Source organism: Bombina bombina, chromosome 3 (assembly GCF_027579735.1).
Source record: "Bombina bombina isolate aBomBom1 chromosome 3, aBomBom1.pri, whole genome shotgun sequence".
Classification (NCBI taxonomy): Eukaryota; Metazoa; Chordata; class Amphibia; order Anura; family Bombinatoridae; genus Bombina; species Bombina bombina.
The window spans coordinates 447,944,181-447,971,502 of record NC_069501.1 but is presented as its reverse complement, the minus strand read 5'-3'; the positions used below and the strand labels follow the sequence as shown (position 1 = coordinate 447,971,502).

General features: G+C 40.7%; 1 protein-coding gene across 4 annotated transcripts in view; it reads right to left on the bottom strand.

The window, feature by feature from the left end:
- Positions 1-27,322, bottom strand: part of LOC128653411 (membrane cofactor protein) — a 226,810-nt gene that overhangs the window by 67,062 nt on the left and 132,426 nt on the right. For 2 of the 4 annotated variants that reach the window (XM_053706676.1, XM_053706678.1), the window contains exons 8-10: positions 18,708-18,887; positions 4,340-4,519; positions 1,053-1,232 (exon numbers count right to left, since the gene is read on the bottom strand). In XM_053706676.1, the coding sequence (XP_053562651.1) occupies positions 1,053-1,232; positions 4,340-4,519; positions 18,708-18,887 (540 nt within the window). The remainder of the gene's footprint in view (positions 1-1,052; positions 1,233-4,339; positions 4,520-18,707; positions 18,888-27,322) is intronic. The other 2 variants (XM_053706679.1, XM_053706677.1) reach the window with 2 other exon arrangements.

Below are 27,322 nucleotides of genomic sequence, written 5' to 3'. Positions count from 1 at the left end.
TGTAAATAATGCTGTGACCCATGCAAATGTGCTGTGACCGGTATATGGTATGGTATCTTTTTCAGTGAATGTCACATTGAAAGAAGAGGATTTGTATTGACATTTGGTTGCTAGGCAACGTTTGGCTGGCTGCGGTATATCCGTGTCTTTAGGAAGTGGTTGTTTTGTATTACGCTGCTCCTCATCTGTATTGGCATAGTACATATATTTGGCAATAAGGCACGATGGGTTCTATTGGCGATCATGTTTGTTTTTAACCTGCTGATGTTATTCACGTGGTGTTGCTATGTTGCTATGGTGACGGTTTTACTTGAGGCTATTCTTGTCCTCAGCTGGGTTCCGTAGCATGTTTGCGCATGCGCAGTTGCACTTGGTAGACGTGCAGGGGCACAGCTGATCAAGATTACATGGTGATGGGTTTCCTGGTAAATAGGTAAGTTTTGTATGTGTTCTGTTGGTCTGAGGACGGGGGCAACCCCGAAAACGTTAACTTGAGAATAAAGTATTGAAATTATTACGGTATATATATATATATATATATATATATATATATATATATATATATATATACACACACATATACATACACACACACACAAACATCATGCAATACATTTGCCCTTTGGATAGCAGAAAATGATATAATAGAAAATATTAAACTGCCCCCACCAGGCTACTTCACAGATTTTATATCTATATATTTTTTGTTTTATTTTATTTATTTTAATTGGTGCTAGAAGCAGTTTTGGTAAAAGTTAAATACAACAGTGTCAAAACCTCCTACAAAACACCTGAGAAGCGTTTTTTCTTAAAGTTTTTTTTAGGTGTTTACGCAAAGAAAATGTTTGAAAAAAATCCTGTAGTTTGAGCTTCTTAACCAAATCAAAACAACCGCATTTCTAATGGTTTGGAATGGCACCAATTATGCCTAGAGTCTGAATGGAATAGATCCTGAGAAAAGAAGTTGAATATGTTTTTGCACAAAACACTCCAACACATTGGAATGGGGGTCTATATAAGAAATCTTATAGAAATAAAGCCTTGAGACTTACTAAGGCATTCAGGTAACGGCGGCGCCCACTGACCATCATTACCGCATGTTGAAGAGTTGGATCCTTTAATGGTGAAATTGATCTTACATTTAAATGACACCTGAGAGTTTACTATGTACGGACCAGAAACACCCGTCACTCTTTCTGAATTAGGAACTTCTGGTTCAGGGCAGGTTATAGCTAGGAACAGGGTGGGAAAAAAATTGGGTTATTTTTGTTGAAACTTGTGTACTGAGCAAAGGTTATGCGACTATACAAGATTTCTATTCCTATATGATGTCTGAAATTTATGAGATACATTTTAAATGCTTTACCCGAAAATTCTCAATAACTAGTATATTTTTAATTGATGTTAGTAGCAATGTTGGGAAAGGGGACAAACCCTGTCAAATCTTCCTACAAAACACATGAGAAAAACTTTTTTCTTTTAAGTTTTTCAGGTGTTTACACAAACAAAAACATAAATTATGCTTACCTGATAATTTCATTTACATCGTTTTGAGGAGAGTCCACGGTTTCATTCATTACTTGTGGGAAATACAGAACCTGGCCACCAGGAGGAGGCAAAGACACCCCAGCCAAAGGCTTAAATACCTCCCCCACTCCCCTCATCCCCCAGTCATTCTGCCAAGGGCACAAGGAACAGTAAGAAATATCAGGGTATAAATGGTGCCAGAAGAAAAACAAAAGAAATTTAGGTCCGCCCAATGGAGAACCAGGCGGGAGCCTTGGACTCTCCTCGTAACGATGGAAATGAAATTATCAGGTATGCATAATTTATGTTTTACATCTAATTACGAGGAGAGTCCACAGCTTCATTCATTACTTGTGGGGAAAAAATACCCAAGCTCTATAGGACACTGAATGAAAACTGGGAGGGTAAAAGAGGCGGACCCTATTCTGAGGGCACCACAGCCTGCAAAACCTTTCTCCCAAAAGCTGCTTCAGCCGAAGCAAAAACGTCAAATTTGTAAAACTTTGAAAAAGTATGTAAGGAGAACCAGGTAGCCGACTTACAAATCTGCTCCTTAGAGGCCTCATTCTTATAGGCCCAAGAAGAAGCCACAGCTCTAGTTGAGTGAGCCGTAATCCTCTGAGGAGACTTATGTCCCGCTGTCTGATAAGCCAAGCGAATCATGCTCCTCAGCCAAAAAGATGGGGTGTTGCTGATCCAGAAAGGTGAACCTTAGGAACTTGAAGTGATCCTTGTGTATTGGCACATGAAGGTAGGCGTCCTTCATGTATATCATAGTCATGAACTGACCCTCTTGAACTAGGGGCAATATAGACCTTATCTCCATCTTGAATGATGGGACCGACAGAAACTTGTTTAAGCACTTTAGGTCTAGAATTGGGCGAAACATGCCCTCCTTCTTTGGTACCACAAAAAGGTTTGAATAGTACCCTAGACCCCTTTCTGCTAGAGGTACCGGTACAATTACTCCTAAAGAGGAGATCCCTCATGCACTCTAGAAAAGCATCTTGTTTCTCTGGTTTTGACGATAGATTTTACATTAGGAATCGTCCCCTGGGAGGGTGAGTTTTGAAACCTATCCTGTAACCCTGGGCAATAACCTCCAGAACCCAAGGATCCTGCACGTCTCTCATCCAAGCCTCTGCGAAAAGAGTCTGCCCCCTACGAGATCCAGAGATGGATCGGGGGCCGCCCCTTTATGCCGACTTGGTCTCGGTGGGCTTCTTACTCCGTTTGGTTTTCTTCCAGGACTGAGATGGCTTCAAAGATCCCTTGGACTGCTCAGGCTTTGCGGCAGGCTGCTGTCGTTGGGACTTGTCCGAACGAAAGGGATGAAAATTAGGACCCTTAGGTTTATTCTTCTTATCCTGCAGTAGAAAGGCACCTTTGACCCCTGTGACCGTGGATATGATAGAGTCCAGGCCTGGACCGAAAAGAACCTTTCCCTTAAATGGAAGGGAAAGTAATCTAGATTTGGACGTCAAGTCAGCAGACCACAACTTCAACCAAAGGGCCCTCCGGGCCAGAACAGAAAAACCTGATGTCTTGGCATTCAGGCAGATAATCTGCATATTTGCATCACAGATAAAGGAATTAGCTACCCTAAGGGCCTTAATTCTTATCAAGGGGCGTCTCCAACTCGATCATTTCCGACAGAGTCACACCAATAGGTAGTGGCTCCCGCCAGTGCAGCTGCCGGCTGAAAAACGAACGCCGTGTGCTGAAACATTTTTGTTAACAGGGTCTCTAATTTCTTATCCTTGGGTTCCTTAAACGACAAACTATCCTCGAGTGGGATAGCGGTGCGCTTAGTGAGCGTGGAGATAGCTCTGTCCACCTTAGGGACAGATCCCCACAACTCTAGCAGCGAATCAGGAACAATTTCTTAAAGGAAGAAGAAGGGGAGAAAGAGGAATCCAGTCTCTCCCATTCATTCTTTATAATATTCGCCATCTTTACAGGAACCGGGAAAGTCTGTGGCACCACCCTGTCCTCTTAAACCTTATCAAGCTTAGGATAGAAGGTTCCTCCGGTAACTTCGGTTACGGAACCTCTAGAGTAGCTAACACCTCTTTCAATAAAAAGCGTAAGTGCTCCATCCTAAACCTAAAGTCTGGTTCCTCCGCAGCCGAAGGTTTAGAGGCCGCAGATTCCGACCTAGAGAAAGAGTCTTCCGAAGTATCAGAGTCATCTGCATCGGCGGATAGCTTGCACCTTTAATATGGACTATATAAAAAAATGGCACCTTTATACTCCCAATGGCCGGGGCACTCACCACCTCCTATGACCCAGGCCCACAGAGAAAAGCTTTCGTCTCCTGGAACCGACGGTCAAGAAAAGAATTAGGCCAGACCAGGACCTCCCCTTCAGCTGAGAAAAAGCACGCCATCTAAACAGGCTGCGCAGTACTCAAATGAAGGAAAAAACCTGACTGTTCCACATTGCCAGAGCCACATCTCACACATGTCGCAGCAAAAAAACGCAATAAAACAATCATGTATTGTGACGAAAGGCAAAGAATGACTGAGGAATGAGGTGAGTGGGGAGGTATTTAAGCCTTTGGCTGGGGTGTCTTTGCCTCCTCAATTAATGAATGAAGCCGTGGACTCTCCTCATATTAGATGGAAATATTCTTTAGTTTGAGCATCTTAACCAAATCAAACGTCCACATTTCTAATGGATTGGAATTTTCGTAGCAAACTCTGATGAAATAGAAACGCTCCTGAGATTAGAAGTTGAATCTGTGTTTGCACAACATATGGAATGGGGGTCTATATAAGAAATCTTATAGAAATAAAGCCACAAGACTTACTAAGGCATTCAGGTAACCGTGGCTCCCAGTGACCATCATTACCGCATGTTGAAGAGTTGGATCCTTTAATGGTGAAACCACTCTTACACTTAAATGACACCTGAGAGTTTACTATGTATGGACCAGAAATACCCGTCACTCTTTCTGAATTGGGAACTTCTGGTTCTGGACAAGATACAACTAGGAACAGGATGAAATTATTTATTGTTAATTTTGGATGAAACGTGTACTTCTGAACAGAGACTGCATTACTATATATTAGCAGATTTTCCATTCATATATTTTGTCTGAAATCTTTTAGACACATTTTCATATCTTACTGAAAGTTCTAATATATTTATAAACAAAAACAGATATCTTTAATTGGTATTAGTAATAATTTTGGGAAAAGGGAAAACAACAAAAACGAACTTCCCCATAACGTATGGAACTATTTTTTAACATTATGTACAGAATAATTTTTCTTTTCTTAAAGGATCACTAAGCACAGTAAAATATCATAATTAGTAAATGCATAATAAAGAAAAAATGCATAAGCACTTAGTTTGATTTTGAAATTAGTAGATTTGTTTTCTGACAAATTTCAAGGTTAGTTAAATTTTTCTTCATAATGCATCATGTTACAGCCATAAGCCAATCACAAAGAAAATGCATATACGTATATTCTGTGAATCTTGTACATGCTGGTGCCAGAGACAGTGTGCATATAAAAATAGTGTGCACATTTAGATAATGGAAGTGAATGGAAAGTTAAAAATTGTGCTCTATCTGAATCATAAAAAGTTTAATTTTGACTTGATTGTCCCTTTAAGTATTAAGAGGCCTTCAGGGGCCTCTATTAAATTGTGTTTTTTACCTCATTACATGAATGGAAAAAATGTGTTTTGTGGAACAAGGATAACTAAGCATTATGAGGCTTTGAATGCAATTCCTAATTGCAGAGAGAACTTAAATTATGCTTACCTGATAATTTTATTTTCTTCAGATGGAAAGAGTCCACAGCTGCATTCATTACTTTTGGGAAAACAATACCCAAGCTATAGAGGACACTGAATGCTAAAAACGGGAGGGTACAAAAGGCGGCCCATTCTGAGGGCACCAGGCCTGAAAACCACTACCGAACAAAAAACCTGCTTCGTCCGAAGCCGAGAAAAAACCTTGAAAAAAGGAAAAGGCCCCAAGGACACTAACCCACAGATAGTCCACAAGCCTAGCTAGAGACCGTAAAAATAAGACCCGACTGAGCCAACACTCCTCCAGGACACCATTGCCCAGCAGTCGGTCCCCTGACAGCACAACCCTTACTTTAAAAAGGGAATAACAACCAAAACTCCAAAAAGGAGAGGATAAGAATGAAACCATCAAAGATTCCCGGAAGATCCTAAAAAGGTATCAGAAGTTCCAAATAAAAATAAAAGGAAAAAACCCTCAAGAATAGAGCCAAGCTCACAGGGATCTAAGCGGATTCTGAAAACAAGGGAAGGCAACGCCCAGACCCCAGACTAAACAGAAACCACAAGGATAAGACTGGGAAGCAAAAACAGAGAAGAAAACTTCTCCTAAACACAGTGCAACAGAATATCGAAATATTCAGAAACCGAACACATGCAACAAACCCAGAGAAACAAACACCTGAGTCAACACATGCTGCTGTCATACCAGGATGACACTGAAATAAAATACAATACTTGCAGGCAAGTAAATACTTGTAGGCCAGAAGAGAGTGGCTGAAGATAGATAAACACTAACCACCAGACCGCTAAGCATCCACTAAGCAGTGGGCACACCACAGGCTATCCAAAACCTGCCAGACCTACACAGACCTTAAACAGAGAGAAGCACAGAAACCTCAGAGGCTCACCATATTTCCCATGACAGAGGAGGAACAACAGATCTCAGATCCTGCTCCACACCGGACCAGCCCAAGCAACAGACAGGTCAGAAAAAAAATAGGGATACAGAAGGGACCCCAAACACCAGCACCCAAGAAAAGGGTGAAATGGGATGGACACCGCCACCCTGACAAAGCTCAGGCGACAACCCAAATAGCTTCTATAAATAGGTACTCCTGAAGAGAACCCCATAGCAACGGTCAGAAAAAGGCAGTAAAACCCAATGATCTAGCATGATACTCAATGACAGGCTCAACCAGTAGACTGCATCTCCACAGATGTAACGGACCACCTTTAACAGGATAAAAACACCTGTTCCAACCTCCTGCACACAGGACAGGACAACCACCCTCCAGAAAAAGGGAACCGCACCTCCCTAAGGGAGGACAAAACTAGCACCCCCAAAGGGGAGAGCACATAAAGAATAGCACACGTGTACAAGACATGAAGCCAGAGAATGAGCTGAATGAAAATCATCCAGACACCACTGATGAACCTAGAAAAAACTCCCCATGAAGGGGAACCCATAACGTTCAAAACAAGGCAAGCTTTAAGGAGCATAAGCGCCCAGAATCCTGGCCAAGCAGCTAGCAGCTCAACTAGCTAGACCCTAAGTAGAATTTGCAGCACCCACAGCGGATCCCAAATAGAGAAGCCGTAGAGCTAACCACTAAACCAAACTGGAATATCCCAGACAAGCTATAGGCCCGAAACCCAGAAGTGTTTAAAAACAAACACCCCAGGGAACACAAAAACTCCATCTGAAATAAAAACAGAAGCACAGGGGAATAATCGGACTAACCCGAAAAACAGGAGCAAGATGCACTCGCAAGTCCCAACCCAAAAGGAAGAGAACATCTCTTGCATAAGTCCAACACTCCAAAGGAGGTAGGGCACCCCAAAGTCATGCTGAGACTCTAGAGCCCAACAGGCGTTCAAAATGACACCAAGACTTCCAAGAACAAGGGGAAACATCGAGGACAAAGTCACCCGAGTAGAACAAAGGCTAGTCTCCATAATTTTCTCAGAGTACGAAACCAGAGGACAACCCCCAAGGAAAAACAATGCACAGCATCCCAAACCCCGGAAAAAAACCCTAAGCGGAGCCTGGATAAGCAAACCAAACAGCCTATCATCCCTGATAAGAAAACTACTCACTCCCGAAGTAGGGAGTAAGCCAGAACCTCCCATAAAGGCAGCCTAAACCGCGAAGGAGAAAACTGACAAAGTCCAAAAGGTCTCAACCCGAAGGAAGAGTACCTCAAAAAGGAACTGGTCCAAAAAGGACAATTCTAATAGCCCCTGAAAGTCAAAACAGCCAGCAGTAAGGAGGCCTTAAAGTCTCAAACCATTAACCCACGCAGGGAAGGAAACACTCTGATTACAATATTTGTTGGAATTTAAAGTGACGCAGACAAACTCTACCAAGTTTCAGTCGACCAGCTCGAAAAGCTAAAAGAGGACTGAACCAATCCTCCAAGCCTCATGGACCTCTCCGAATGCTTAGCTGAAACTTGAAAAACAAAAGAAAACAAATAATGTGAGCACTCAGCGCCTTAATCAGACCAGCCAGGTAGAACAGGACGCCACATGTCTGAAATAGGCCACAAGACAGAAGATCTGAACCCTAGCAAGACCAGCCTGCAACCAGGGCCATAACCGTCAAGGCTGCAAATATTCACCCCCAGAGAGGGAGAAACAACAAACAGACAAACATAGGACTAAACATGTCCCTAGAACAAACTTCTGTTGAAGTAAACAGTGCGACCAAGAAGTCGCGAATATCGATTCCAGGAAAGAAAATTCCCGAAGGAAATATATAACAAACATGAGCTTTAAATCAAAGAAAAATCATCAACCGGACTAAAATAAAGAAAAGGCAACCCGTAGGTTATCGCTCAAGAACAGTCACACCCGCAGAACCAGCCCAACAGGGGCCCTGTTCTTCCAAGCTCAAAACTGGAAAGGAGGAAAGGATATTCAATAAACAAGACTATAAGAATATTACTTTATCCCCTTATATCTAATTCTGAGAGCTATTCAAAGTAGAAAACTGAGGATTCCTATAGCCATTAAAGGGACAGTTTACTCAAAAAATTTCTCCCCTTTAATTTGTTCCCAATGATCCACTTTACCTGCTGGAGTGTATTAAATTGTTTACAAGTAGCTCCTTTGCCCTTATATTGGCATTTGAAATTGTTAATTTAGCATGTGGTATCCCCACCTATTCTGAAAGTTTGTGGCCGCGCGTACCAGCTATAGATAAGCTTTGTAAACACAGCCAGCAGAAGAAATTACACTCCCAATGTGATAAAGCAGAGATAAGGTAATAAAATGTTGATTTTCCATTGTTCTCTCAAAGTACTGGTGATTGTTTAAGGACAGATATAAGATAAAGAAGCAGGTATATGTGCACAATGTGATACAGTAATGAGATCTGATTATACCTACAAGCTCAACCTATTTTATTAGGCTGTGGCTTCAAAACACAAAATCAGAGCTTTAATATACAGAAATAAACCTTAAAAAGCTAATTTTCATACATTTTTTACTCTACAGTTGGTAAACAAGCAATTGTAAACACATTAAGGGAAAAACTATTTTACAGTATACTGTCCCTTTAAGAATGGGATCCTTCAACAATGCCAAAGCGTGCCTTAGCAGAACACGAAGGCGCACCAGTCTATAACAAAAATCACAGCACACCTCTGCTCCCCCGGAGAGCTGAACAGGCCATCCCATGCCCGGGGGGCCCGGGTCAACGTAACACTGACATAATCGCAAGCATACTTCTGGAAGTTGCAGATGCCCTATCGCCATAAGTATGTTAATGCGAAAATGAGCCGCAACCTCCAGAGGGAACAGGCCACCATCCAGGGAAGGATAAGCATAATCTGGGTCACCTGCACGTGTAGTAGTAGGGAGCGGTAGGGAACTCGCCACTCGGGGGACAGAACCCCCAGAGGCGGATGGCTCAGCGGCCCCTTGATTCCCCGATCCCAAGGAATTGGGCACTCTAAGACGGCCTACGGAACATAACTGACTGACGTGTCATCGGGGCCAATTTGCATTCTTCGCAAGAAGTAGAATCTGAAACTTCCACAATTTCAACATCAGAATCCACCATAACTGGGATATTGAATACAAAAAGATGGACCAAATAAGAAAAATCTAAACGGCACATGACACCCATAATGGCTGGGGCACTCACCACCTCCTAGAAACCAGACACCAGCGGACCAGAATTTCTCCGTCGTCACAAGTTCAGGAATGCGGAAATGGGAGCCAAAAACATAACCACAACCGGTCACAAGGTGAACTGCAGAGTCCATGAAAAAGTGCGCCCGACCATAAAGGGCGCGTCACTTCCAAAGGCCCATAAGGTTTCCACAAAGCCATGTCAGGGTATCTGTAAATAGCGTTAAATAAACTACATATGTATCAAATAAATTTTGGTATTTTAGATCAGCTAATGTCTCCTTTTGACATGAATTGTGTGGGCTGTAGCCATAAGACCCAATCCCCCTTTCTTCTTGGTTACACAGGAAAGAACAAAATATGTAGACCTTTGTATAGATAAGACCAATGGGCCACTTCAAAGTAAATATTAGCATTATGGAGCCCTCAGATGTGTATGCCCATATATGTGTTTCCTGCCCAAAATGTGCAATAGATTTACAGACCCCCTCACTGCTCAAGACAAGTGAGAACAAAGGGAAAACGGTTGGCTCAATTAGTGAGGACAGGGAAGGAGCCTAAATGTCTGTAAGGTCCTCTTTGAACCTAACTACAGCCCAGGAATATAGTAATTAGCACAGACCTGTTAATTGCCCCTGAACCAACTAAATACATATTATACGGGCTATCAGAAAAACATGTGTTCTTTCAAAGCATATAAGAATAAAAATCTTGATTTTAAAAGGGGAAAATAGAACTTCATATCAAATGAATTGTGTAATTTTCAAATGTTTCCTTGATGCTAGACTGTACAAATAAATTGCATACATGTGTATTTGTGGATCTGAGAAGCAATGCCTAACAGTAACATATTAGATAAATATTTGATAACTTTAATAAGTAACTATATAGTCAATATAAAATGTTAAATCAACTTGTTTCAAAATGGATAACATTTTTCTTATATTTTTCAGGTATCTAATAAGTGTATGTGTAATTGGTGCTGTAAATAATATCAGATGTACAGATATGCAATATTTATATTAATATGGGATAGTAATCCAATATAGATATAATTATGTGAAACTACCTCTGATTGCTGATCTCAAGGTATGTATGTGATATTAAGATAACTGAGAAAGTAATTGAGTCCATGATGAAGGTATTATAATCCTTTTAAATCTTTTCATAGAATATAATATCTTAAAAATGCATTTAAAAATCATAAGTGGAGTATATTCATGTTTAATCTTGAAATAATCAGGGAAAATAGTATAAAATAACCCAATCTATATTAAAATTGTAAGTTATTAATGCTGGAAACGAAAGTGTATTTAATAAACATTTTAAGGTGAGATATTTTAAACTGCAGCAATGTTTATAATTAAACTGCATTTCTGGTTATCTGCCACCCCCTAGTGGATTAAAACAGGTAGGACAGCCAAAATAATTGACTGTTTAAAACATATGTTCCCAGTAGGCCAATCAAATGTTTCAGCTCAAAGGGCCTATTACAGACAAGCATCTATGGTGCGTATCCAAACATTCAGCAATGATTATATATAAAAAAAGGGGGGACTTATGGCATGATATAGCCTCTTGCACAGAGGAAAAACAGAATTTATGCTTACCTGATAAATTACTTTCTCCAACGGTGTGTCCGGTCCACGGTGTCATCCATTACTTGTGGGATATTCTCCTCCCCCACAGGGAAAGGCAAGGAGAGCACACAGCAAGAGCTGTCCATATAGTCCCTCCCAGGCTCCGCCCCCCCAGTCATTCGACCGACGGTTAGGAGAAAAAAAGGAGAAACTATAGTGTGCCGTGGTGACTGTAGTGTATAGAGAAAGAAATTCTTCAAACCTGATTAAAAAACCAGGGCGGGCCGTGGACCGGACACACCGTTGGAGAAAGTAATTTATCAGGTAAGCATAAATTCTGTTTTCTCCAACATTGGTGTGTCTGGTCCACGGTGTCATCCATTACTTGTGGGAACCAATACCAAAGCTTTAGGACACGGATGAAGGGAGGGAGCAAATCAGGTTACCTAAACAGAAGGCACCACGGCTTGCAAAACCTCTCTCCCAAAAATAGCCTCCGAAGAAGCAAAAGTATCAAATTTGTAGAATTTGGACAAAGTGTGCAGAGAAGACCAGGTCGCTGCCTTACATATCTGATCAACAGAAGCCTCGTTCTTGAAGGCCCATGTGGAAGCCACAGCCCTAGTAGAGTGAGCTGTGATTCGTTCAGGAGGCTGCCGTCCGGCAGTCTCGTAAGCCAATCGTATGATGCTTTTCAGCCAAAAGGAAAGAGAGGTAGCAGTAGCTTTTTTGACCTCTCCTCTTGCCAGAATAAACTACAAACAGAGAAGACGTTTGTCTGAAATCCTTTGTTGCTTCTAAATAGAACTTTAAAGCACGGACTACATCTAAATTGTGTAACAAGCGTTCCTTCTTTGAAACTGGATTCGGGCACAAAGAAGGCACAACTATTTCCTGGTTAATATTCCTGTTGGAAACAACCTTTGGAAAGAAACCAGGTTTAGTACGCAAAACAACCTTATCTGAATGGAACACCAGATAGGGCGGATTACACTGCAGAGCAGATAATTCAGAAACTCTTCTAGCAGAAGAATAGCAACCTAAAACAGAACTTTCCAAGATAACAACTTGATATCTATGGAATGTAAGGGTTCAAACGGAACCCCTTGAAGAACTGAAAGAACCAAATTTAGACTCCAGGGAGGAGTCAAGGGTCTGTAAACAGGCTTGATCCTGACCAAAGCCTGAACGTTTGTGTAACAAGACAGATAAAGCAGAAATCTGTCCTTTTAGAGAACTCACTGATAATCCCTTATCCAAACCTTCTTGGAGAAAGGAAAGGATCCTAGGAATTTAAATCTTACTCCATGAGAATCCCTTGGATTCACACCAACAGATATATCTTTTCCATATTTTATGGTAATCTTTCTAGTCACAGGTTTTCTGGCTTGTACCAGAGTATCTATCACAGAATCCGAAAACCCACGCTTAGACAAAATCAAGCGTTCAATTTCCAAGCAGTCAGCTGGAGAGTAACTAGATTTGGATGTTCGAATGGACCTTGTACTAGAAGATCCTGTCTCAAAGGTAGCTTCCATGGTGGAGCCGATGACATATTCACCAGGTCTGCATACCAAGTCCTGCGTGGCCACGCAGGAGCTATCAAAATCACAGAGGCCTTCTCCTGTTTGATCCTGGCTACCAGCCTGGGAATGAGAAGGAACGGTGGAAACGCATAAACTAGGTTGAAAGTCCAAGGCGCCACTAATGCATCCACTAGAGTCGCCTTGGGATCCCTGGATCTGGACCCGTAGCAAGGAACCTTGAAGTTCTGATGAGACGCCATCAGATCCATGTCTGGAATGCCCCATAATTGGGTCAACTGGGCAAACACCTCCGGGTGGAGTTCCCACTCCCCCGGATGAAAGGTCTGACGACTCAGATAATCCGCCTCCCAGTTTTCCACTCCTGGGATGTGAATCGCAGACAGGTGGTAGGAGTGATCCTCCGCCCATTTGATGATCTTGGTCACCTCTCTCATCGCCAGGGAACTCCTTGTTCCCCCCTGATTGTTGAAGTAAGCAACAGTCGTCATGTTGTCTGATTGGAATCTTATGAATCTGGCCTTTGCTAGTTGAGGCCAAGCCCGGAGAGCATTGAATATCGCTCTCAGTTCCAGGATGTTTATCGGGAGAAGAGACTCTTCCCGAGACCATAGACCCTGAGCTTTCAGGGAATCCCAGACCGCGCCCCAGCCTAATAGACTGGCGTCGGTCGTGACAATGACCCACTCTGGTCTGCGGAAGCTCATTCCCTGGGACAGGTGATCCTGAGTCAGCCACCAACGGAGTGAGTCTCTGGTCTTCTGATCTACTTGAATCACTGGAGACAAGTCTGTATAGTCCCCATTCCACTGTTTGAGCATGCACAGTTGTAATGGTATTAGATGAATTCGCGCAAAAGGAACTATGTCCATTGCTGCAACCATCAACCCTACTACTTCCATGCACTGAGCTATGGAAGGCCGTAGAACAGAGTGAAGAACTTGACAAGCGTTTAGAAGCTTTGACTCTCTGACATCTGTCAGGAAAATCTTCATTTCTAAAGAATCTATTATTGTTCCCAAGAAAGGGACTCTTGTTGACGGAGACGGGGAACTTTTTTCTATGTTCACCTACCACCCGTGAGATCTGAGAAAGGCTAGAACAATGTCTGTGTGAGCCTTTGTCTTTGAAAGAGACGACGCTTGAATTAGGATGTCGTCCAAGTAAGGTGCCACTGCAATGCCCCTGGGTCTTAGAACCGCTAGAAGGGACCCGAGCACCTTTGTGAAAATCCTTGGAGCAGTGGCTAGTCCGAATGGGAGAGCCACAATAGGTAATGATTGTCCAGAAAGGCGAACCTTAGGAACTGATGAACAACTAAACACCACAAACTCCTCACCATCCCAGAGGAGATGCTACTTGTTCAGAGCGGCAAGGAGAATGACTGGGGGGGCGGAGCCTGGGAGGGACTATATGGACAGCTCTTGCTGTGTGCTCTCCTTGCCTTTCCCTGTGGGGGAGGAGAATATCCCACAAGTAATGGATGACACCGTGGACCGGACACACCAATGTTGGAGAAAAGGGTATGTTGGGTCAAGCTGTTGAGTTTTAACTCTTTGACTTATCTTGCTGCCTGGGGCTTAAACCATTTATCCTCTAAATTGCAAATACCTTTATTCATATGAGGTGAAACTAGGAATTCTGAAAAAAACGGAAACATTTAACTTGATCTTGTAAAGTATACGCGATTGTTAAAAAAAAATAATATATAAATATATATATATATATATATATATATATATATATATATATAATATTTAAATCAAAAAGTATTTTGTAACTACAGTTACACATTGCAGTTAGTAATTTTAAAAGAGCATAATTTGTATTTTAAGCTCATGTTCATAATCCTGTGTAGTTTAAAACTATTGTAGATAAATAAGAGTTTATTTCAGCTCAGATAAATTGGCATAAAATTGGCTGTCTGCATTAATAATATATACAATTTCTGGTGTTTTTAATTGGAGTTATATAGAATAATTTGTGGGCTAAGTAGCTTAATTATACTTGTCTGAAAGTTAGCGGTCCATACTCTGGTAAATCATTGTGGTATTTTAAAGCAATTCATTGTTAATAGGGTTAATTGTAAAGGTGTATCTCTTATGATCTTTGTAAAGAATATTATAACAGCATAAGTGCGTATAGTTGATTCATAGTCTAGTCTCTACATAAATATATTGCAATGTGTATATAAATTTTAACTAATCTTAAAGAATTTAGGAATAAATATTACATTTCAATTGTTTCGTATATATGCATTTTAATTGGGGGTTATTTTAAAGAATACTAAAAAATAAATTGTATTATAACCCTGCTATATACTGACATCCATGAGCCTAAGTAACACTACACATAAGCAGGTCGAATCACATAAACATTATTAAAAAACCCCTTGCTCAATAATCCCCCTCAGGAGATATTAACCCTGGATTCCAAGATACAAAAGGAGACTCACTGAGACCCTGCAATATTAGTAAATCCCGCAAGGTAGCCACCTTACAGGAAAACATTTGCAGTACAGTACATTCATGAAGAAAGTAAATTGAAACAATCTTACCGGAATCTACAACGTGGAATAGGAACACGGCCCTTCAAGTGTGACAGATAGTAGTGTCGCCTCTGCCATGGACTTGAGAGAAGAAAGCAGGACACGAAACTCGTCAATGCTGATTGCTTGTGGAGCTGTTAATATGAGTCTGGATGGTTTCGCAGAAAGACTCTTCCTGCATCTCCGTACTCTAACTTTCATCCAGGCTCGCACTGAGAGACTGACAGGATTACTTAAAACTCCAGTCCCATGTCGAAGAGTACTACCCTCCATAAGAGACTAAACATAAAACGTCTGACACTTCTCTCCCAACCTCCTGGGACGAAAGGCAAAGAATGATTGTGGGATGAGGGGAGTGGGAGGGGTGTTTAAGCCTTTGGCTGGGGTGTCTTTGCCTCCTCCTGGTGGCCAAAAGTAATGAATGCAGCTGTGGACTCTTTCCATTTATGAAGAAAATTGTTGATTCAACTTCACTTGTCTTAGCATTATATTGTGCTTTAGATTACTTACTAAATCATGACAATTATAACAGAAAACTAAATAGCACGTTTTATATATTCACAGTATATATCTGCAATTAAGCACTAGACTGAAAAAAAAGATCTGCAAACTAAAAAGTCTGAAATCTATAAGATATATTTTAAATGTTTTACCTGAAAGATCTTAATAACTATTTATAATAACATAAATTATGCTTACCTGATCATTTTATTTCCATTGAGGGGAGGAGAGTCCACGGCTTCATTCATTACTAGTGGGAATTAAGAACCTAGCCAACAGGAGGAGGCAAAGACACCCCAGCTAAAGGCTTAAATACCTCCCCCACTCTCATCATCCCCCTGTCATTCTGCCAAGGGAACAAGGAACAGTAGGAGAAATATCAGGGTATAAATGGCGCCAGAAGAGATTAAATTTAGGTCCGCCCAACGGAGATATGGGCGGGGGCCATGGACTCTCCTCCCCTCGTTGGAAATAAAATTATCAGGTAAACATAATTTATGTTTTCCATCTAAAGGGGAGGAGAGATCACGGCTTCATTTATTACTAGTGGGAACATATATCCAAGCTCTAGAGGACACTGAATGAAACCGGGAGGGTAAAAGGCGTCACAAATGAAGAAATTGGCCACTTTTTAGGGCCTTAATCTTTTCCTGCACCTCCTCGAAAGAGGGTTCCCCTCAATCATGTCAAATAAGGTATAGCACCAATATGACGTGGCTCCTGCCGCTGCCAGTTGAAAGACAAACCCTGTGTGTTGAAACATCTTTCGTAACATGTTTTCCAACTTCTTATCCATAGGCTCCTTGAACGAAAAACTATCCTCTAAAGTAATCGTTGTGTGCTTAGCGAGCGTGAAGATGGCCCCATCCACCTTGGGAATGGTCCCCCACATCTCTATCTGGGCCTCCGGAATGGGGAAAAGCTTTTTAAATTGAGAAGGGGAAAAGGAAGAACCTAATCGTTCCCACCCGTTCTTTATAATGTTCGCCATCTTGACAGGAACCACCCTGTCCTCGTAAACCTTATCCAACTTAGGAATGGAGGGCTCCTCTGGGAGTTTGGGTTCCGGAACCTCTAAGGTAGCCAGCACTTGCTTTAACAAAAAACGCAAGTTCTCCATTTTAAACCGAAAACCAGGTTCCTCCGCTACCAGAGGTATAGATGACATGGACTCCGACCCCGAAAGGGCCTCTTCCGATGTGTCAGATTGGGACTTTTCATCGTACCACCCCTCTGTGGCATCTGACAGACAACTCCTGGGTCGGGCTGCTATGAAAAGCTCTATGCTTGCGCTTAGCAGAACACGGCAAAGCATGGATCACCTTAGCAACTGCCGTTTCAAGCTGGTCCGCAAAATCCGGCGGCCATGTAATTTCCCCCGAAGGGGTAACAGTTGGACCCTGCATGTGGTATAGGGGACGCCAATGGGGAACGCACCTCACGGGACGGAGACCCCTCAGAGGTGGACGGCTCAGTAGTGCTAGATATTCTCTTATGTTTGGAAGTCGTAGCCTTCTCAAGGCATGTGGAACACAGTTGCGCAGGCTGGTCTACCAAAACCTCACAATAAACACAGGTATAAGACTTAGTTAAAGAGGGAGTACCCTCTAGCTCGTCAGAATCCTCCATAGCTTTTTAAAAAAATGAATAGAACAGGCACCTTTATAACCACCAATGGCCGGGGGGACTCACCACCTCCTATGACCCAGACTCAGAAACCACTGTCTCCTCCATCGAAGATCAGACCGAAAGTGAAGAAGTCCCACCCGGTCACTAGGATGACTACGCAGGACTGCCCCTGCCGATGAGAGAGCGCACCAAAAAGGACCATGCAAAACTCTGGAAGAGAACCTGTCAGTTCCACAAAAATGCCATAGCCGCGTCCTTGCACCTAACGCAGCAATCACATAATAAACTTATGTACATACCCCCCCTGCTCAATAATCCCCTCATAGGAATATTACCCCTTGATTCTATAAAGATAAAGGCGCCACACTGTGGCCCTGACTTCTGTGTTATTATGTAAAAATGAAACGATCTTACCAGAATCTACGCTGTGGAACAGGAAAACGGCCCTTCAAGTGTGACAGGTAGTAGCTGCGTCCCTGACATGGACTTGAGAGAAGGAAGCAATCTGTGAAACTCGTCAAAGGAGCGGTTAATATGAGCTGGGATGGTGTCGCAAAAGGAATCTCCCCTTGCATCTCCGGACTCTAATGTTCACCCAGGCCCTCAAGTTGAGAAGCTTAAAGGGCTACTTAAATTCCTGTCCCATAGCGAAGGGTAGAACCCCTCATAAGAGACCTCCGATATTCCCGCACCTCTCTGCCACCTCCAATGACGAAAGGCAAAGAATGACTGGGGGGTGAGGGGAGTGGGGGAGGTATTTAAGCCTTTGGCTGGGTTGTCTTTGCCTCCTCCTGGTGGCCAGGTTCTTAATTCCCACTAGTAATGAATGAAGCCGTGGACTCTCCTCCCCTTTAGATGGAAATATATTTTAAACATTTTACCTGAAAATTCTAAGAATATCAATAACTATTTATAAACAAAATACAATATTCAGATTGGTGGTAGAAGCAATTCTGAAAAAAGGTAAAATCCCTGTTAAAGCCCCCTACAAAACACCTGAGAAAATACGTTTTCTTAAAGTGATAGTAAACTTTTCCCCTTTGTATAATCAGATCCGGAATGTTAGCAATATTTGAAATAGAGTTTAATTGTAATGAAGTTGCGCTGTAACTCACTTTATAATCTACTGTAGCTGTGTCATTCTAATACCCCGCCCAGTGGCTGCCCACTTCAAAAGTAATTTTGTTTTGGGAGCCAACTGTTATAACTGTTCTCCAATCAGCGCTCTAGCCGTATGGCACTTTTATTGTAGCTAGAGCGCTGATTGGTGAACGGTTCACACCATTAGCTCACAAAAGTTACTTTTGAAGTGGGCCGCTGGAGTGTGGTATTTGGCACAGAATTATGCCAAAAAAATCTGAATGGAATATTAAGTTTTCTCATAGCAAACTGATGGACTGCACAACAAACTCCAGCAGACTGGAATACCCCCATTCTACATAAGAAACCTTATAGAAATAAAACATTGAGACTTACTTAGGCATTCAGGTAACGGTGGCGCCCACTGACCAGTAATACCGCATGTTGAAGAGTTGGATCCTTTCATGGTGAAATTGCTCTTACATTTAAATGACACCTGAGAGTTTACTATGTACGGACCAGAAACACCCGTCACTCTTTCTGAATTGGGAACTTCTGGTTCTGGGCAGGTTATAGCTAGGAACAGGATGGGAAAAAAATATTTTTGTTGAAACATGTAATTTTCCCTCCCAGTAGAGACTGCATTATATACAATAACAGATTTCAAATTTCTTTTTTTATTGCTTAAATACATATGAAATGTTTACCTGAAAGCTCGGCAGTATATAATAATATAAATATCTATATATCTAAAAACAAAAAGGTAGGTACAGCACTGTAGAGCCAGCATAGATCCAGATACACTGAGTGCACGGGAACAGAGAAGATATATATATGACAAGTAAGGGTTAAACAGTTCACCACAGGTGCTATAAATTAAGGTTGTTACCTGTACTCTACAGCATGAATATGGGCTATGTAGGCCTGAAACATAGCTGTTTGTTTTATCTTTTGTCTCTGCAATAAAAGGATGTTATCCTAAAGAAATGTGCTAGGAAAAATTTCTTTGAGATATATTTATTTAATATTAGACTTTACATGGAAATGTTACACCGATAACATAACACCTTTTTGTTCAGCTTCATAACAACAAATGTTAAGAACGTGATTAAAATTAATAATGGCCGTGTAAGAAAATATGTTGTGATTCAAAAGTGATGTAACCTTTGTCATGTATTACTCCATCTGCAAAAGCTGAAGGCTATAAAATGTTAACTTTTGAAAAGTGAATCTTTTTATGTTTGCGTGATTATACAAACCCATCGATTTTTAGTCTCTTGTGCTTTTAAATGTCATTGCATTGAATTGGGTTCTAATTCACTGCGCAACAGAACTTAGCCACTGATCTATCTGAACGTGAGAGGGTAACTTATTTGGGAGTAACTAGATGCTTATTTACACGTGTGCGTACTGGCTGGCAGCTGTTTGATCATTTAATTTGGAATGGATTGTGCTTGCTTTTAGTTTGTTTATTTTATTAATTATTTGATCACATGGTGGTTCCAGATTGTCTCTGCACCCAGGGGGTGACACAGCGCACTGTATTAGAGCTCTGTAGTATAAGTATATTTCCTGTGGCCTACAGAATAATATATTGTAAAAATATAACTTTTTTTCTTTTTGTGATCTCCATGTTTCTCCAAGAAAAATAAGCTGTAATACTCAACCTGTTTTATATATCCTTTAATTTAAGAATCACTCTGGACGTTTAATACTTATATGTTAAAATAATTTGCGTTTTTATATTAGACTAGCAGGATATAACTCTAAATCAATACCAATCCGAAATGGAACAAGACAAGGATGCCCCCTCTCCCCACTGTTGTTTGCCTTGTGCATAGAACCCCTAGCACTTAAAATTAGGGAATGTACAGATATCTCAGGAATTAAAGTAACTAATACAATATATAAACTTGCATTATTTGCAGATGATGTCATTTTAACCCTTACAAAACCCACACTTTCTTTACCACCCTTATATAATATCCTACAACAGTTTGGAGCGGTGTCAGGATATAAAATAAATGAAGATAAATGCGAAGCCATAGGAATCCATCTACCATCGCATACTAAAAAATTGTTAGAGGCTAATTTCTCCTTTAAATGGGCAAGCAAAACTATAAAATACTTGGGAATTCACATCATGACTGATGTCTATGCACTTTTTAAATATAATTACAAACCCCTATTCGCACAAATACAGCAACTTATGTCCAAATGGACAAAATACAAAATATCATTCCTGGGAAGGATTATAGTATCTAAAATGACAATCCTACCAAAACTTCTTTACCTGTTCAGATCTTTACCTATATCCATCCCAATAAGGGAATTACATAGTTTACAAAACGATATTCTCTCTTTTATTTGGCAAAATAAAAAAGCGAGGATTAACAAGCATATTATGACCAGACATAGAGACGGGGGAGGAATGGGTATACCCCATCTGATGATATATTACAACGCCGCCAGAATGGCACAAACAGCTTTATGGTGTACAAGAGATAAAAACATACAATGGGTGCAATTAGAAGCTAACATAATAGGAGTTAATAATATAGCCAAACTTCTATGGTCCACAAAACAAAGCAGGCCCCAGCAGGGGAAGCGATTCATATCCATTACACACACATTATATATCTGGGACAAATTAACACATTATTATCAAATCACAAACACCAAATCCCCGATAACCCCTCTAATTGATCTCAACTCCTCCATAGATAAGATAGTACAGGATAAATGGGCTAACAGAGGACTGTACAGGATAGCAGACACCCTCATTAATGGGACATTCATGACACATAACCAATACAATGAACTAGACCCTGTATACACACATACGTGGTACCACTACTTCCAGTTACGCTCTAGAGTACATGAAATTATGGGTACATCAACCACACGCGTTACCACCCGCTTTGAATCCATATGTCTTTCTAAAACTAGGCCAAAAGGCTCCATAACTAAATTATACCTAATATTCAATATAAATAATAACACGAACAAAACATCAACAATGGACAAATGGAAAGCTGATTTAGGAAAGGAATGGGCAATTACAGACTGGATTCAGACACTCAGACAGGGTACAAAGTTCACGATTAACTCCGCATTACAGGAAAATTACCTAAAATCAGCCTATAGATGGTATTTATACCCCACTAGACTACATAAGATAGGAAACCAAAATAGTAATTTATGTTTCAGAGGATGCGGAGAGATTGGCACCTATATGCATATGTGGTGGCACTGTGAAAAAATACAACACTTATGGCAAGAAACAAACAAATTATTGCAAGACATATATGACAGAGAAGTAACATTATTACCGGAACATGCTTTGCTACACCTCCCAATGAGAGGATTCCTACCAAAACAAAATAAATTAATTGCTCAATTATGTACAGCCACGAGATTATGCCTTGCTAGATACTGGAAAAATGAACCACCAGGGTTCTACATAATTCAACAAAAAATAGAGTATTTATACAAAATGTCTAGTTCAGTAGCGGATTTAATGGCAACTAAAGACACATTCATAGAAATATGGGAACCTTGGATAATGTACACAGAAGCAAAACACAGAGAGCAAGCCAACACCATAACAACTGTCAGGCCCCATATCAATCCTGGTGTACAAGCTAAATAGCCAAAGACAAGCTAATAGTATACCAACACAGACCATATCAGGAGAGTTACTGATTTAGGAGAGATGTTGAAGTTTTGAATGTACAAGTCAACTATTCTTAGTTTATATCTATTTGTTGTCCTTTTATATCTGATAATAATTCATACAAAGTTTTCAGGAAAACAAGAATGGACCACAGACTTTACTGTTTAAATTTATTATTTTTATTTTTAGTTTTTTTTTTTGCATTGTATAATTTATCTTTCTGTTATGATGTGCAAAATATGCAAGCACAATATGTTATATGTTACATATGATAATAAAAGCAATTTCTGAAAAAAAAAAATAATTTGCGTTTTTTTAAACACTGACTTTAAAAGGACATGAAACGCTAAATAAATGCTAGATAGAATGATTCATTTAAAGGGACATTAGACAAGATGTTTCCTTTTCATAAATGTTTTGTGGATGATCCACTTATATAGCCCATTTGGTAGTGTTTTTATAAAAATGTTTAGTTTTGCTTATTGTTTTTGGAACATTGTGCTGATTTTCAGACTCATAACCAAACCCCACAGTGTCAGATGTATACTGATGTATACAGACTCATGCAGGTTCCTGTTTATGTTTTCTGTCTTTGCATATGCAGGGAAGGGGGAAGGTGGGGAGTATCTGCTACTTTTTTTTTTACCCAGCCCCTTTAAGTAGGTGCCTCATCAACAGCGCTAAACTTGGAGCTTCTAAGTAAGTTTTTAAAAGTTTTTATACTTAATGTTTTAGATCAGTACCTGTGCATATTCTTCTTTATAGTAGTGTCTAAAATTGGTGTATACTGTCCCTTTAAAGAAAAGATTAGTCTACGAATAACATGTAGATGTAATTGTTAGTTTTATTAGCTGTTTAAATATTGACAAAATAGGTGTAAAGTTTTAGAGTCTATAAAACAATGGGAGCTGCCATGTTGTAACTTAGGTTACCTTCTCTGCTGTAACCAATTAGAGACAGTTATAAAATAGGACACTAGAGTGTGCTGCCAATGGCTGTGTGGCATATAACAGTGTTTTGCATTTCCATTTCAAACAGGAACTGAAAAGCTCACAATATTATAATGTAATTATAGAAAAAGGGGACAAAATACATAATGAAAGCATATTGCATATATATATATATATATATATATATATATATATATATATATATATATATATATATACACATATACACACACACACACATATATACATACACACAATTTATATACACCATTCTTTACATATTAAAGCTACAAATAATGCAGCTAGTAAAAATCTTGTCATTTATAGACATTATATTTCAGTATGAGATTATTGAAACAATAAAACAGATAATGAATAGAGTAGAATGTGAGTTGACAAATCCCAGAAGACCTTGATTGGCACCTACAATAGTAGCTGACTCCTTAAAGGGCTATGAAACCCACATGTTATCTCTTTCATAATTCAAATAGAGATTACAAACAACTTTCTAATTTACTTCCATTATCAATTTTTCTTCGTTCTCTTTGTATCTTTTGTAAAAAAAAAGGAACATATGCTTAGGAGCCAGCCCATTTCTGGAGCACTATATGGCAGCAGTTTTGCAAGAATGTTATCTATTTGCAAGAGCACTAGATGGCAGAACTATTTCCTGCCATGTAATGCTACAGATACCTACCTAGGTATCTCATCAACACAGAATATCATGGAAACAAAGCAAATTTGATAATAGAAGTAAATTGGAAACTTTTTAAAAAAATGATATGCGCTGTCTGAATCACAAAAGAACACAATCGGGTCTCATATCCATTTAAAACTTCTGGGTGGTTCCTAAGTTTGATATAAAATTTGTCAACAACCTGTACACACCTGATCCAACCCTAGTATACCCTCATGAAAATGAGCCAAGATTCAATACAGCTTGCCAAAAGAAACTGGTACATTTTATAACCAAAGTAAACTGGAGTGTTTTTTTTATATGTACAGGTTATTCAAAAGAGACATTCCAGCAAAAATGCAAAATAAATACTTTTTTTCCTAAAAGCATTTTTTTATTTGCAGTATACTTGTATTAGCAAAAATTCTTCTAGTAAATTCTATCGTTAAATCAGTGAGGGCTCTTAATGTGCACAGGCACATGTGGGGGGGGCGAAATACCCATCTAAAGACAAGATGAACTTTGCATGTATAAATATCTATATAACCATTTTATAGCTATACAGCACGGGAGTCTGGCACAATATACAGCACGGGAATCTGGCACAATATACAGCATGGGAGTCTGGCACAAAATACAGTATGGGAGTCTGCACATCTCACCTTCATCAGATCTGTTATGTCTCGCACCGCACTAGAGTTCAGGAAGTGGGAGAAAGAAGTCCAGAGATGAACGCAGTAACTATTTAAATTGAGCTATAACGGAACAGTGACACCAAAAGGTAGAAATGAAAAGTGCAGGCACAAACTTTATTTTCTCTGGCACTGCTCTTTCCCGGATCTTGTGTTAAATTTGCGGGTGTCAGGTAGCCACTATTTCAATGCGGGAGACTCCCGGAGCTTCTGGGAGAGTTGGGATGTCTGCATGAAGCATATTTAGATATGCTGTGCACATGAGTTTCTTTAAACAGTGTGTCTACTTGGAGAGCCGGCGGTGGCTTATATCAAATAACATTCGGCATCCTTAGCACAAAATTAATCAAACTATGAAAAAACATAATTTATGCTTACCTGATAAATTCCTTTCTTCTGTAGTGTGATCAGTCCACGGGTCATCATTACTTCTGGGATATTAACTGCTCCCCTACAGGAAGTGCAAGAGGATTCACCCAGCAGAGCTGCTATATAGCTCCTCCCCTCTACGTCACCTCCAGTCATTCGACCAAGGACTAACGAGAAAGGAGAAGCCAAGGGTGTAGTGGTGACTGGAGTATAATTTAAAAAATATTTACCTGCCTTAAAAAAACAGGGCGGGCCGTGGACTGATCACACTACAGAAGAAAGGAATTTATCAGGTAAGCATAAATTATGTTTCCTTCTGTTAAGTGTGATCAGTCCACGGGTCATCATTACTTCTGGGATACCAATACCAAAGCAAAAGTACACGGATGACGGGAGGGATAGGCAGGCTCTTTATACAGAAGGAACCACTGCCTGAAGAACCTTTCTCCCAAAAATAGCCTCCGAAGAAGCAAAAGTGTCAAATTTGTAAAATTTGGAAAAAGTATGAAGCGAAGACCAAGTTGCAGCCTTGCAAATCTGTTCAACAGAGGCCTCATTCTTAAAGGCCCAAGTGGAAGCCACAGCTCTAGTGGAATGAGCTGTAATTCTTTCAGGAGGCTGCTGTCCAGCAGTCTCATAAGCTAAATGAATTATGCTACGAAGCCAAAAAGAGAGAGAGGTAGCAGAAGCTTTTTGACCTCTCCTCTGACCAGAGTAAACGACAAACAGGGAAGACGTTTGTCGAAAATCTTTAGTTGCCTGTAAATAAAATTTAAGGGCACGAACTACATCCAGATTGTGCAAAAGACGTTCCTTCCTCGAAGAAGGATTTGGGCACAAGGATGGAACAACAATCTCCTGATTGATATTCCTGTTAGTGACTACCTTAGGTAAGAACCCAGGTTTAGTACGCAGAACTACCTTATCCGAGTGAAAAATCAAATAAGGAGAATCACAATGTAAGGCTGATAACTCAGAGACTCTTCGAGCCGAGGAAATAGCCATTAAAAATAGAACTTTCCAAGATAACAACTTTATATCAATGGAATGAAGGGGTTCAAACGGAACGCCCTGTAAAACGTTAAGAACAAGGTTTAAACTCCATGGTGGAGCCACAGCTTTAAACACAGGTTTAATCCTGGCCAAAGCCTGACAAAAGGCCTGAACGTCTGGAACTTCTGACAGACGCTTGTGTAACAGAATGGACAGAACTGAGATCTGTCCCTTTAAGGAACTAGCGGATAACCCCTTTTCTAAACCTTCTTGTAGAAAAGACAATATCCTAGGAATCCTAACCTTACTCCAAGAGTAACCTTTGGATTCGCACCAATATAGGTATTTACGCCATATTTTATGGTAAATCTTTCTGGTAACAGGCTTCCTAGCCTGTATTAAGGTATCAATAACTGACTCAGAAAAACCACGCTTTGATAAGATCAAGCGTTCAATTTCCAAGCAGTCAGCTTCAGAGAAGTTAGATTTTGATGTTTGAAAGGACCCTGAATCAGAAGGTCCTGTTTCAGAGGTAACGACCAAGGTGGACAGAATGACATGTCCACCAGATCTGCATACCAAGTCCTGCGTGGCCATGCAGGCGCTATTAGAATCACTGATGCTTTCTCCTGTTTGATTCTGGCAATCAATCGAGGAAGCATCGGGAAAGGTGGAAACACATAAGCCATCCTGAAGGTCCATGGTGCTGTCAAGGCATCTATCAGGACCGCTCCCGGATCCCTGGATCTGGACCCGTAGCGCGGAAGCTTGGCGTTCTGTCGAGACGCCAGGAGATCTATCTCTGGTTTGCCCCAACGTCGAAGTATTTGGGCAAAGACCTCTGGATGAAGTTCCCACTCCCCCGGATGAAAAGTCTGACGACTTAAGAAATCCGCCTCCCAGTTCTCCACTCCCGGGATGTGGATTGCAGACAGGTGGCAAGAGTGAGACTCTGCCCAGCGAATTATCTTCGATACTTCCATCATTGCTAGGGAGCTTCTTGTCCCTCCCTGATGGTTGATATAAGCTACAGTCGTGATGTTGTCCGACTGGAACCTGATGAACCCCCGAGTTGTTAACTGGGGCCAAGCCAGAAGAGCATTGAGGACTGCTCTCAATTTCAGAATGTTTATTGGAAGGAGACTCTCCTCCTGATTCCATAGTCCCTGAGCCTTCAGAGAATTCCAGACAGCGCCCCAACCTAGTAGGCTGGCGTCTGTTGTTACAATTGACCAGTCTGGCCTGCTGAATGGCATTCCCCTGGACAGATGTGGCCGATAAAGCCACCATAGAAGAGAATTTCTGGTCTCTTGATTCAGATTTAGAGTGGGGGACAAATCTGAGTAATCCCCATTCCACTGACTTAGCATGCACAGTTGCAGTGGTCTGAGATGTAGGCGTGCAAAAGGAACTATGTCCATTGCTGCTACCATTAGTCCGATTACCTCCATGCATTGAGCTACTGACGGGTGTTGAATGGAATGAAGGACACGGCATGCATTTTGAAGTTTTGTTAACCTGTCCTCTGTCAGGTAAATCTTCATTTCTACAGAATCTATCAGAGTCCCCAGGAAGGGAACTCTTGTGAGTGGAAAGAGAGAACTTTTCTCTTCGTTCACTTTCCATCCATGCGACCTTAGAAATGCCAGTACTAT